The sequence below is a fragment of the Phacochoerus africanus genome, chromosome 2 (assembly GCF_016906955.1).
Source record: "Phacochoerus africanus isolate WHEZ1 chromosome 2, ROS_Pafr_v1, whole genome shotgun sequence".
Classification (NCBI taxonomy): Eukaryota; Metazoa; Chordata; class Mammalia; order Artiodactyla; family Suidae; genus Phacochoerus; species Phacochoerus africanus.
This window is the reverse complement of record NC_062545.1, coordinates 25,291,383-25,304,160: the sequence shown is the minus strand read 5'-3', so window position 1 is coordinate 25,304,160 and position 12,778 is coordinate 25,291,383. Positions and strand designations below refer to the sequence as shown.

Below are 12,778 nucleotides of genomic sequence, written 5' to 3'. Positions count from 1 at the left end.
CATTTAAGTACTCAGGATGAATATTCTGCAGAAGGAAAGGAATTGTGTGTGTGTGTGTGTGTGTGTGTGTGTGTGTGTGTTTATGTGTTTTTGCCATTTTCTTGGGCTGCTCCTGCGGCATATGGAGGTTCCCAGGCTAGGGGTCGAATCAGAGCTGTAGCCGCTGGCCTACATCACAGCCACAGCAACACAGGATCCGAGCCACGTCTGCGATCTACACCACACACAGCTCAGGACAACGCCAGATCCTTAACCCACTGAGCAAGGCCAGGGATCGAATCCGCAACCTTATGGTTCCTAGTCGGATTCGTTAACCACTGAGTCATGAGAGGAACTCCAGAAAGGAAATCTTGAGAGAGAATTCTTTTCAACATCAATCAAAATTAATTCCAGGAGTTCCAATGGTGGCTCAGCAGGTTAAGGACCCAACACAGTCTCCAAAAGGATGCAGTTTCGATCTATGGCCTAGCTCAGTGGATTAAGGATCTGGTGTTGCCATGAGCTGCAGTGTAGGTCACAGATGTGTCTCAGATCTGGTGTTTTCCTGCCTGTGGTGTAACCTGCAGCTACAGCTCCCAATTCAGCCTCTAGCCTGGGAATTTCCATATGCTGCCAGTGCAGCTAAAAAAAAAAATTTAACTCCAGGAACATACATAACAAACCTTATTACTGGACTAAAGGTGAAAATGAGTCTTCATATGATGGCAAAGAAAAGAACTTTTATCATATTCATAGGGTACAGACAATGTATTTTCAGATTCTGTAGTATTTATTATATCAAGGGATCTGAACAAATGTTGGATGCTGTTTCTGTTTATAACACGGGTAAAGATGCCTTCCCATTGGGAAAAAAGTCCTTAGTAGCTTATTGACACTGTAAATATATATACTGCTCTTCAAAGGAATAATGATAGCATAAATGACATTTTTGAAAATGGAAGCAGGATCATTAACGTTTAACTGTTTTACATCATTTAGAATTAGTACTTAATGCATTTGTACCATTATAACAGTTGAAGTTGATAGAGTTTTAAAGACATTTCCCAGGGGAGTTCCTGTTGTGGCGCAGTGGTTAACGAATTCGATTAGGAACCATGAGGTTGCGGGTTCGATCCCTGGCCTTGCTCAGTGGGTTAACGATCCGGCGTTGCCGTGAGCTGTGGTGTAGGTTGCAGACGCGGCTCAGATCCCGTGTTGCTGTGGTTCTGGTGTAGGCAGGTGGGCTACAGCTCCGCTTCCACCCCTAGCCTGGGAACCTCCATATGCTGTGGGAGTGGCCCTAGAAATGGCAAAAAGACAATAAATAAATAAATAAATAAATAAATAAATAAATAAATAAATAAATAAATAAATAAAGATATTTCCCAGGATGTTTTCTGAAGAACTGATTGTTTACAAGGGATCCAGTGTCTACATTTTCACTTGAATTTTCACCGTTTCATCTATTCACTTGAATGCTAATATTTGGGAGTAGGTATTTTTTGCTCTAAGGCAGTATTTCCCAAGAAAGTATTTAGCAAAACTCTAGTTTCACAGGATGTTCGTGGGTCTTACATGTAAAGGAATTTATAGGTAATATAAACTTGGGAAATTCTAAGTTAGGAGTAAGCAGATTTCTCTACTATTGGACTTCTTAGGGTCTTTACTATCCTAATGTATATATGACATTAAAATGCACAGTGTTTCCTAGACTTATTTAGCCATAGAAGTAGAGGCACATCTTACATAACTAGTGTTCCTCAGGATACCCTTGGTAGAAATTGTTCTAAGTGGAAATAAAGGAGGAAGAGGAATCCTGAGAGAGAATTCTATTTAAGATCAATCAAAATTAACTCCAGAAACAAGCATAGCGGTGGCTTTAGCACTTAAAAAAAAAGATGTCCTTGAAGCAGGCACTCAGAACCGATAATGTACTAACAATAATATACTATACAGTGTTTGTTCTAAACATCAATAGTGTTTTGAATGCAGATGACTGAAAGAGTTTAAACAGAAACTGTTTTGCAAAAGTTTTTTTTTGTTTGTTTGTTTGTTTGTTTGTTTTTCTGGCCATGCCCACATCATGCAGCAGTTCCTGGGCTAGGGATTGAACCTGTGCCACAGCAGCAACCCACACCACGGGACTGACAATGCCAGATCCTTAACCCACTGAGCCACCAGGGAACTCTTGCAAAAGTTATTTTAAATTCATGAGATTTAGTCATCAGTGATTGATTCGTTGACACAGTAATTTAAAAAGAAAAAACCAGGACAAGTTTGTACATTTTCTCACTCTTTTTGTCATGTTGACAAATGACAATTATTTATATTTATGGTATACAGAGACCAATGTTTGGATAGATGTATACATTATGAAATGATTTCCACAATCCATCCTTCTTATCTTATAAACTAAACTTGGAGCCCTTAGGAATTAGAATTTGGGTTGCAAGCAATGTAATAACAAACTTGTGGGCACCTTGTATAATGGTTTTCAATGATCCCCATCTCCTGGTATCCATGTCCTTGTATAATCCTCTTCTCCTGGAGTGTGGCTGAACCTAGTGACTTGCTTCTAAGGCAGAGAGCACAGCAAAAGTGATAGATGTAGAGGTTAGGCTACAAAAGACTGGTTTCTCTCTTGCCCATCCTCTCTTGCTCTCTCCCTCACTTGGATAAAGCCACTGTCCTAAGTGAAGGCCCAGATGATAAGGAGTTGAAGGAGGGCCTCAGGTCAGCAGCCGTGAGGAAATGGATCCTGCCAACAACCTCAGGAGTGAGTTTGGAAATCACATCCTCCACTGATAGACCTTTGACTTGACAGGACTGCATCTCTGCTGATACTTGGACTACAGCCTTATGAAAGACTCAGCCTGAGGGCCAGCTAAGCCATGCTTAGGCTCCTGATGCAGAAACTGTGAGATAATGCATGTTTTGTTCTGAGCTTCTTAATCTTAGTATAACTTGGTAAGCAGCAATAGACAAGCAGTGCAGTATTAAAAGAGGTATTTAGAGGAGTTCCTGCTGTGCTCAGGACCAATGAACCCAACTAGTATCCATTAGGATGTGGGTTTGATCCCTGGCCTTGCTCAGTGGGTTAAGGATCCAGCGTTGCCATGAGCTGTGACATAGTTCACAGAAAAGGCTTGGATCTGGCGTTGCTTTGGCGGTGGTGTAGGCTGGCAGCTGCAGCTCAGATTCGACCCCTAGCCTAGGAACTTTCATATGCCACAGATGTGGCCCTAAAAATCAATCAATAAATAAATAATTAAAAACATTGAAGAGGTATTTAGAGAAGAGCAATGCTGTACTAAGTCAAATCCTGCAGACAGCTGAAGGAAAGACTAAAGCACTGCAGTGAAATCGTGCTTTAGAGTGGCAGCATGGAAAAATACTGACTTAATTAGGAAGAAACACGGAGGATCTTGAAGATGAAATCTAGGTGATAAGAGTCTTTGAATTTTCAGTGCCACTTCCAGACGAGACATATCAGAAATACAAGGTGTATAAATTATAACTGCATAGTCACTGCCATTGCTGAAGAAGATATTGCTATCATATGGCTCCTTGTTATACTTAGCTAGCCTCAGAGAAACACCTCTTTGGTTTAAATATTAAGCTAGCTACCGGGAAAGGATGTTATGTCTACCAAGAACATAATGATGCTGTTTTAGAAGGTTCTTTTTGTCCCTCTTTAGGTCTGGTTTCCTTTTATGTGTTCTTCTATATGTTCTTTTTTTCTTCCTTTTTTTTTTCTTGGCTGTGCCCATGGCATGTGGAAGTTTCTGGGTCAGGACTTGGACCTGCACCACAGCAGTAACACCACCAGATCCCTAATCCACAAGGCCACCAGGGAATGCCCATATATGTTCTTTTATTCCACACATATGTGTTGAACATTTAGTATATGCTAGGCTCTGTTTTAGGCACCGAAGATTCAACAGAGAAATCCTCACCCTCTTGAAATCCACATTCTAGTGAGGATAGACAGTAAACAAAGTAAATAAACATTAAAATATATCATATAGTAATAAAAATGAAAAACAGGTAGCATAGTAATTAAGTACCATTTGGGAAAACGAAAGCAAGGAAAGTAAAGGGGGGGCAGGTGAGTTCTAGCTTTCTTACCAGTTATCTGGACTATAACCAGCTGAGAGTTCACTGCCACATTGGGCCCATTGTGATCTATTTTCCAAGTCTACTCAACAAACACCAGAGTCTCTACGGCTTCCTTTGTCCCCTTTGTATGCTGTATATTTATTCTTGCTTTCATGACATTTTTTTTTTGTCTTTTGGTCTTTTTTGTTGTTGTTGTTGTTGCTATTTCTTGGGCCGCTCCTGCGGCATATGGAGGTTCCCAGGCTAGGGGTTGAATCAGAGCTGTAGCCACCGGCCTACGCCAGAGCCACAGCAACGCGGGATCTGAGCCGCGTCTGCAACCTACACCACAGCTCACGGCAACGCCGGATCGTTAACCCATTGAGCAAGGGCAGGGACCGAACCCACAACCTCATAGTTCCTAGTCGGATTCGTTAACCACTGCGCCAAGACGGGAACTCCCGACTTTTTGTTTTTTAATGAATTAATTTATTTTTATTTTTATTTCTTTTCTTTTTGGCCGCCCTGTGGCATATGGAGTTCCTGGGTCAGGGATCGAATCTGAGCTGGAGTTGTGACCTATACCACAGCTGTGGCAATGCCAGATCCTTAACTCACTGTGCTGGGCTGGGGATTGAACCCATGTCCTTGCTGCTGCAGAGACACCATCAATCCCATTGTGCCACAGTGGGAACTCCCAATCCTTTTTAAAAGGCTGGTCTTCAAGGCTTTCCCATGAAGCTTTCTTTGACAGTTCTAGCCTCTGCTAATCCCTCTATTTCCTGGGGACTTGAAGGGGCCACCCACCCTCCAAAACAAAGATAGCAACAACATACAACCTACCTATCTTTTTTGCTTTCTTTACATTCAGGTTAATAGCTGATTACTTCCATCCATCCATCCATCCATTTATTTATTTATTTATTGCCACAACTGCAGCATATGGAAGTTCCCAGGCTAGGGGTCGAATCAAAGCTGCAGCTGCAGCCTACACCACAGCCACAGCAATGCAAGATCTGAACTGCCTCTGTGACCTACACCACAACTCATGACAATGCCAGATCCTTAACCCACTGAGTGAGGCCAGGGATCGTATTTCATCCTCTCAGAGGCTATGTCAGGTTCTTAATCTGCTGAGCCGCAACGGCAACTCCTGATTAATTTTACTTATTTAATATATGTTTATTGTATGTCACCCCATTCCCCCTTTAGAATTTCAGGTTTTTGAATTTGCTTTGTTTTTGAATATGCATTGAACCTGCAAGCAAAGCACTCTTGGTGGTAGGTTCATTGGAAGAAATATAAAAAATGAAAGATATGGTGTCTGTCTACAGAGAATTTAAAATATACTTGAGAGAAAATGCTCTCCCTGTGGTGAGAAGACAGTGAAAAAATAGCCTGTATAAAATCAAATACTTCATAGTATGGTATGGCAAGTGGCTTTCAGATTTTTTTTTTTTTTTTTGGTTTGCACCCATGATGAGAAATGGTCTTTACATCATGACTCAGCATGTATGTGTGTGAGTACTAAATTTTACAAAATAACATGTAGGTGGAGTTCCCGTTATGGTGCAGTGGTGAATGAATTCGACTAGGAACCATGAGGTTGCGGGTTCGATCCCTTGCCTTGCTCAGCAGGTTAAGGATCTGGCATTGCCGTGAGCTGTGGTGTAGGTCGCAGAGGTGGCTCGAATCCTGTGTTGCTGTGGCTCTGGTGTAGGCCGGCAGCTACAGCTCCGATTAGACCCCTAGCCTGGGAACCTCTATGTGCCGTGGATGCAGCCCTAGGAAAAAAAAAAAAGACGAAAAAAAAAAAGTATGTTTCACAGAACAATACTTAATTTCTGTAGGCAATGTATTCTGACATTTTCTGTTCTGTTCCAGTTTTCAAAAAATCCTGATAGAAACTGTGTGTGAAAAACACGTTGCCTGCCATATTAGTAAACAAAGGATTTTGCAGCCATCAAGCCATCACTTTACAGCCTCTCTGCCCCCAGGATGAACCCTGAAGAAACTCAGGATGGAAACAGGATGCCCACCATCAAGCAGTCAACCCCTGCAGCCACTCCCCAGTGAAGGATGCTAAGGAGACAGGATAAGAAAGCACAGGATACTGGCCCCCTATGGCTGAGGTATGTATAAAGGAATGATTTCAATGAACCCAGAATTTTGCACCTTCCCATGAAAGAAAAGCACTAAATTCATTAGCTTGAGATGTCCAGTTTCAATTAACAATAATCTTTTAATGTTCTGGCTACCCAGACTTCATTGCAGAAATTCCTATATATCCTGGCTCCTCCCTTACCTCTTCGGAGCTGTGCCCTAGCGCTATCTGAGAGGCTGCATCCCAGGCTTAAGTCTTCAGTTTTGTCCACCAGATAAAATATAATTCTCCATTTTTAGTCTAGTTTTTTTTTTTTTTTTGACAAAACCCTCTGAATTAATTTCACAGTCTGTCAAGAGAATACGACCCACAGTTTGGAAAACATTGCTGGAGCCAGGTGGTGAGCACATGGAGGTGGAAAGTAAAAGAGAGAGTATGGAGTGGCATGAATCCAGGGAAGTCTGTCTTGGAAAAAGACTGTACTTAATCTGTTTCTTCAAAGGAGCATCCTGTTTAGATTATCGGGGTCCAGGATGATGCTCAGTGTTGATGCTGAGTTGGGACAACAGTATGAGCAAAGAAGACACTGAAGAGGAGGGGTGAGCAGCAAGTTCAGGGGTCATTAAGAGAGAATTCTGGTTTTTCAAATGACTGCTTTTGTAGATTATGGAAATAAGTGTACAAGTCAAACTAAAGGCTTGAAAAGAGATTTTTGAGGGTACATGTTTGAGAAAAACATTAATGTTGATAACTGGGAATAGTCTAATGGGAGAGCAAATCAAGGACATTTAACAACCATATTATTATTTGCATTAGTATTCCATTTTTATCAACGTTTTTTGTAATCACAATTATCATTACTCCTCAAAGTAAGCCTTGGGCAGAAGGGAAGTTATTTCCAGAGGAAGAAACTGATACAAAGAGATAACATACATTGTTCAAGGTATAATTCCTTGAAGTGACTTCAGTAGATCATGTCAATTCTGGCCCAAAGGAATTAATTCACCCTAGGAGTTCAGCAGATAGGCACAAATTTTAAACAAAAAGTGAAACAAATCAAGAACATTGAAACAATAACCACTTATTCCCATCCAGCTCTAAAGATTAGTTTGTCCCTTTTCTCAAGGGTGTAAATTGTTTACTTTTGAGGACCTTGATTTGTTGCTTTAATTTTGCAAAGAACTGGGTGTTGGAGTGAGTGATGAAATTTGGGGGGAAGGAAACCTTGGGTAGAGGTACAATTTTTTGTGAAGTTTATTTCAGAGCACATGAATTAATCAGGAAAATTAAAGAAAGAGAAGCCATATGTGGATATGATTGAGATAGAGTAGGACAATTACACAGGTAGTTGTAGAAGTTCCAGTAGGGGACCATAGAGGACAACCTAGGGAACTTTGGGAGACCATTGTAAGTTAATGATCACTCAAGAAAGCTATCAGAATGTTGTGCAGCTAAGCAGCCTTGCTTAACTATAAAACCATAAATAAAAGCACAAGATATGTGCCAAGTCATTAAGTGAAAGATAAAATGAGGCCTGCATTCAAGTTTAGCAAGATAATGATCCTTAGGACCAAGGATAGGAATTTAAGGGAAAGATGACATTCCAAAACAGGAGACCCTCATTATACGGAAACCTGAAATGATTCAACATATGCTGGCATATGTTACCACACTTCTGCTGATTTGAATAAGCACCATGACAGTGCTGGTTTGACATCATAGGGTCAATTTACCTGATATGAAGGAGGAGCTAATGATGTAAGCCTGATGTCTACTTGCAAAATGAGGAAGAAGGCAGTCTTTTCTGACTTCCCCACTTTTCTTGGATTGTAAAAATGTAGTCCACCTAATGCTCAGGACAGAGCCTCCTTGCCTGACTGCTTGCATCCCTCACAAGCATCCTATCTTAATAAATCTATTTCTTACCTATCACTTTGCCTCTTGCTGAATTCCTTTTGCGCTGAGACACAAAGAACATGAGCCTCAGTAAGTCCAGACACCAGGGGAGTGATTCTAATTGGAAAAAAAAAAAAAAAAAAGTAGGTTGAAGTCCCAACCTAGGTTTTGGCTGGCTGGCTTCAAGCCCCAGAACATGGGTTCAAGTTCCACTCTGGAGTTGGGCTGGGTTTGAGTCAGAGATGTTTTGGTTTCAGATCTCTGGAGCACAGTGGCTTTCTCGGTTTCCTAAAGCTCTTCATGCTCCCTCTGGAAGCATCTGAGGGGAAGGCTTTGTGTCATCTCTGCCTTCTTTTACTCTTTAGGCTGTTCTCTTTCTTTTTCTTCCTTCCTCCCTCCCACCCTCCTTCTCTCTCTTTCCTTCAGAAATGCTGGTGAAAAGGGCTAGAACAGCAGGATTCCTGTGAAATTCCACACGTTGTATGGAAATAGAAAACGGAATCCTTTAACCATACCTAAATTTTATTTTTAACATCTTGATTTTAGTATATTTTTTTGGTAGCAATAAAATCAGAACTGTGGCCTGTGTGACAAATTTGACTAAGGCTGAAAACAAGCAAGGTTGAGCATTAAAGAAGTGGCTCAGCTTCTTCCTCCTTTTCATTTCGTTTCAGTTTGAATGAGAAGGAGGTAGCTCACATAATGAGCAAGAACAGCAACTAGCTGGGAGTCTGTGTGCTTTGAGCCAATTGTGATATTTTTGTGGGAAAGTTTCCAATTCTAAAGTCTCAGTTCTGTAGAGGTGGGAGGCAGCTGGTGTGAATGTCTGTCTGCAGGGTACATGCTCGATTACTGAGATCCAATATGGCATGACAGCAATGTGCTTATTCAAGAAAATCATTATCTCGATGTTTCTGTACTTCAATCTAAATCTTCTTCATCTTCGCCACTTATTAAAAAAAAAAAAAAGCAAAGAAAAAAAAAGGAAAGCCAAAGCCAGAGTCACCAAGATATTATGACACTGCTCTAGGGAGAGATATCATAATGAAATTAATCTATGTCCAGTGGGCCACATTAACTCACTGTCTTCCTCCACAGCTCTACCATCCTCCCCCTTAAGTCTCCATTTAATTAACTACCACCATCCTTTCCTCCAGTGTTCTGAATTTCTTATCTCTCTCCTTCATCCCTCACATCCAAGTGGCCACCAAATCCTGCTGCATCTACCTTTAATGCATTTGTCCGTTTACTTATTCATGTGTTTGTCATGCGTTTATTAAATACCCACTGTACTCCATGTACTGTGTTAGGCGCCAAGGATACCATGCCACCTAAGACAGTTTCTGCCATCGTAGAGCTTATAGTCTTGTGGAGGCCTAGACGAGACAAGTAAACAGGCAAATTCAATACTGTGTGTGCAAGCTCTTGCAGGGGGTAAGGTGCAGGGAGCCCATGGGAACCAATCTAGCTTTGGGTTGTCAGCGAAGACTTCCTAGAAAACTGATGGCTTAGTTGACACTTTAAGCTTCAGAAAAATGTAGCCCGAAGAAGAGTGCTTTAGACATTTTCATTTAACAAAATTTTATTGAACACTAACTGTGAGTCAGGCTTTATTCTAGACTCTGCAGAGTTAGAAAGATAGACAAACCTGGCTATCCTAATGCTTAGGGGAGTTGAGATGGGGAAGGAAGAGATATAAAAATATAGGCACAAAATATCTATTGTAACTGTGAATATGGCACTGTAAAGAGTTACTTTCCTGTAAAAAAAAAATTAAGGAATTAAAAGATTCGTCACTGTCCCCCTGAAAAGTCCAACCAGCAATTGCTCCTGAGTGTCTAGTGCTCTTCCTTGCAGTTCCAGGCTCTGCTGTGGACTCTGCAATGAATGCCCAGAGTTCCCCATCAGAATCTCCCCATTAGGTGAGGACAGGGAGGGAAGTCCCTGCCTGACTCTTTATGCTTCAGAACACACCCCAAGAGTCTTTGCTGGAGTGCTGGGCTAGTTAAGGGAGATCATACTATATAGGAGAACTGTAAATTGTCAACTAACACAGTGTTCCCTCCATAGTTCATGGGGAAAGAATTTATATGTCCAACAAATATATGCTAGCTGTCCTTTGAGGTGCCCAAGACAGATAAAATCTCCCACCTATAGAGTTTTCTTCTCCCACCCATGGAGCTTTCATTTGAGTGAGAAGGTGATAGGAAATAATGTACATTGACAATGTAATTAGAAATGAGTGAGGAAAATAAACAGGGTGATGCTTCTGATAACTTCTGCAGAGGGGTCTCAGTTATATCATCCTGAAGGAAGTGATGTGTTTAAGCTGGGACCTGAGGAAGGAGCTAGTCTTGGAAAAGGCAGAAAAAGAGATCATATGAAACTTTTCCCAGGTTCCCTGTCCAAGTCACTGCCTTGTCACAGGTGTCACCTTCTAATCTCCACCTGCTCATAGCAGTGGCCACTTATCTTTCAGGACAACTCAGTCCTATCCACAGGGACTGAATTTCCCTCCCAGGCAAGGTCTGCTTCTTAGTCACAGTCAACGTTTAGTTTCATCCCTGAATGCTGGGTCTTGTTTGAATGGGCTGTTTTACCACTAGGCTGCTATGGCCTTCCATTCAGGGACTCTGCTGTTCTTCCCCATTGTCTAGGAATTCGACCCTATTTCTTTGTTACTGAATCTAAGATTGTTTTTGAATGGCAAACCGTTTTGATGGATGATTAATCCGAAATCCTTTATTTTCCAGTTTTTTTCTGGTCACCTGCCTATTTTTTCCAGTACTATATTGTTCTAAGCCTCAATTGCATGAAGGTCAGGAGGCCATTTAGTAGCTTTAGACGCTCCCAGATTGGCAATGGGGCCCATTTCAGGAAAGGGAGTCCGCAGAGGCCCTCGAGTGTGGGCGCCCAGATGACGTCACTTGAAGGTGGCTGGCTCTGTGCGGGGCGTGACGTCATGCGGGCGGGCTCGGCCGCCGTGAGGTCACCTGGTGGGCGCGGCCAGGCCGAATCCCCAGTGTCGTCACGGGCAGGGGCGGGGCCAGAGCGTGTCAGCGAAGCCGAATCAAAACAAGCCCGAGACCCGCCTTTTCCCTCCGGCTCCGGAGCGTCTCGCTCGCGCTCCGAGCCCGCGGCGCCCGCGCGGCTGCGAGCCTCGAGTGGCTGCGTCCCGGCTCCAGGAAGCCGGGGAGGGCGCGGCGGCCGGGATGGCGCGGCGCGGGCCGCGCGGCTGGACGGGAGCCTGAGGAGCCGCCGGCCCGCGCCCTCGGTCCTCGGCCTCCCGGCACCGCGGGGAGCCGCCTTCGCCGCTGCGGGGCACCTGGACGCTCGCGAGATGCCCAACCCCAAAAACAGTAAAGGCGGCCGCAAAAACAAGCGCGCCAACAGCAGCGGGGACGAGCAGGAAAATGGAGCCGGGGCCCTGGCAGCGGCGGGCGCGGCGGCCGGGGGGGCCCTGGCGGCAGCGGCCGGCTGCGGAGCGGCCGCTGCTGGCGCGCCGGGCACCGTGGGCGCCGCGGGCGCGGGAGGCGCGGGGCCGGGCGCCGCCAACGCCGCAGCCGCCGCGGGGGCTGCAGCCGCCGGAGAAGCCAAGAACGGTAAGACGGGGCCGGCGGGGCGAGCGCCAACTTCCTCCCCGACGGGGACGGCGCGGCGGCGGGGCCCTGGGTGGCGCGGGCGATGCGTGGACAATGCGAGAGTCAGGAAGTGCTCACCCCGCCCCTCCGCCCCGCCGCGGCTGCCCCTTCCCGGTCCCCACGCCCGGCGGTAGCGATCGATCGGCGGCCACAGGTCAGTGTCCGCGGGGCGCACGAATCGCGCGCCCCGGGCAGCCTGAGTCGCAGACCCGGACGGGCGCCCGGGTGCCGGACTGAGGCGCCGTACCCCTCCGGCCCTGCCCATCGTGCCCGCGCTGGCAAAGCCATGTGTGTGCCCCGGACTGTGGGTAAGAAAGAAGGAAGGAAGTGCCCAAGTTGAGAAGAATGATCCGATTGAAAACTTAGGCACCAGTTCATTTTTCCCTGCGCTCCCCTCACCCACCCGTCTTCCCCACCCACCGAATGAAGAAGAGCTTCAAATCCCTGCAAATCGAGGCTTGCTGTGTCGATTGCCACAGGTGAAGAGGCCCCGAGACATTTTTACTGTAGGGTGTGTGTGTGTGTGTGTGTGTGTCGCTGGGTGGGGGTGCTCTTTAATTCTCTTGCTCACTTGAGGAAGGAAGAGAATCTGAACTTGACTTCCGTTCTCAGCCCGGGAGTTTAAAAAAAAAAAAAAATCATCTTCTGGTTAATTCTGCTTCACATTTTCAGAAGGAAGCCTAATAATCTTAGGTTGTGCCTGAATGCACCTTTTAAAGGGGCACTTAAGGAATAGAGAAGATGTGACAGGGTTGCTGTTGTCACTGCAGAGACTTGGTTTTAGTTATAGGGTGCTGAACAAACATTTTCAGACTTGGACAGTTCTTTGAGTTCCTCAGGTCAGGCAGTTTTTCAGGGTTGGGGATACAGGGGTATTTCAATAAGGGGAGATTAGGTTCTTTATATCCGGCTTTTAACTTATAATCAGCTTTTAAAGCCATTCTTTATGTAACTTAATTTTTTAAACAGGTTACCTGCACTACTTAGAAGAACCCCACAGTGGTCTGAACATGGAGACATGGAGATTGAAGTGTAGCCTATTAGAAACAGAACCTTAGGC

The 12,778-nt window shown here is 44.5% G+C and overlaps 1 protein-coding gene across 3 annotated transcripts in view; it reads left to right on the top strand.

Annotated features, from left to right (window-relative positions):
- Positions 1-11,146: 11,146 nt before the first annotated feature.
- HECA (hdc homolog, cell cycle regulator) overlaps positions 11,147-12,778 on the top strand; it is a 47,999-nt gene continuing 46,367 nt past the window's right edge. For 2 of the 3 annotated variants that reach the window (XR_007133509.1, XM_047770079.1), the window contains exon 1: positions 11,152-11,679. Coding sequence is in view for 1 of the 3 variants with exons in the window: in XM_047770079.1 (XP_047626035.1) it covers positions 11,418-11,679 (262 nt within the window). In the remaining 2 variants the exon portion in view is untranslated. Of the gene's footprint in view, positions 11,680-12,778 lie in introns of all 3 variants that reach the window. The other variant, XR_007133510.1, reaches the window with a different exon arrangement.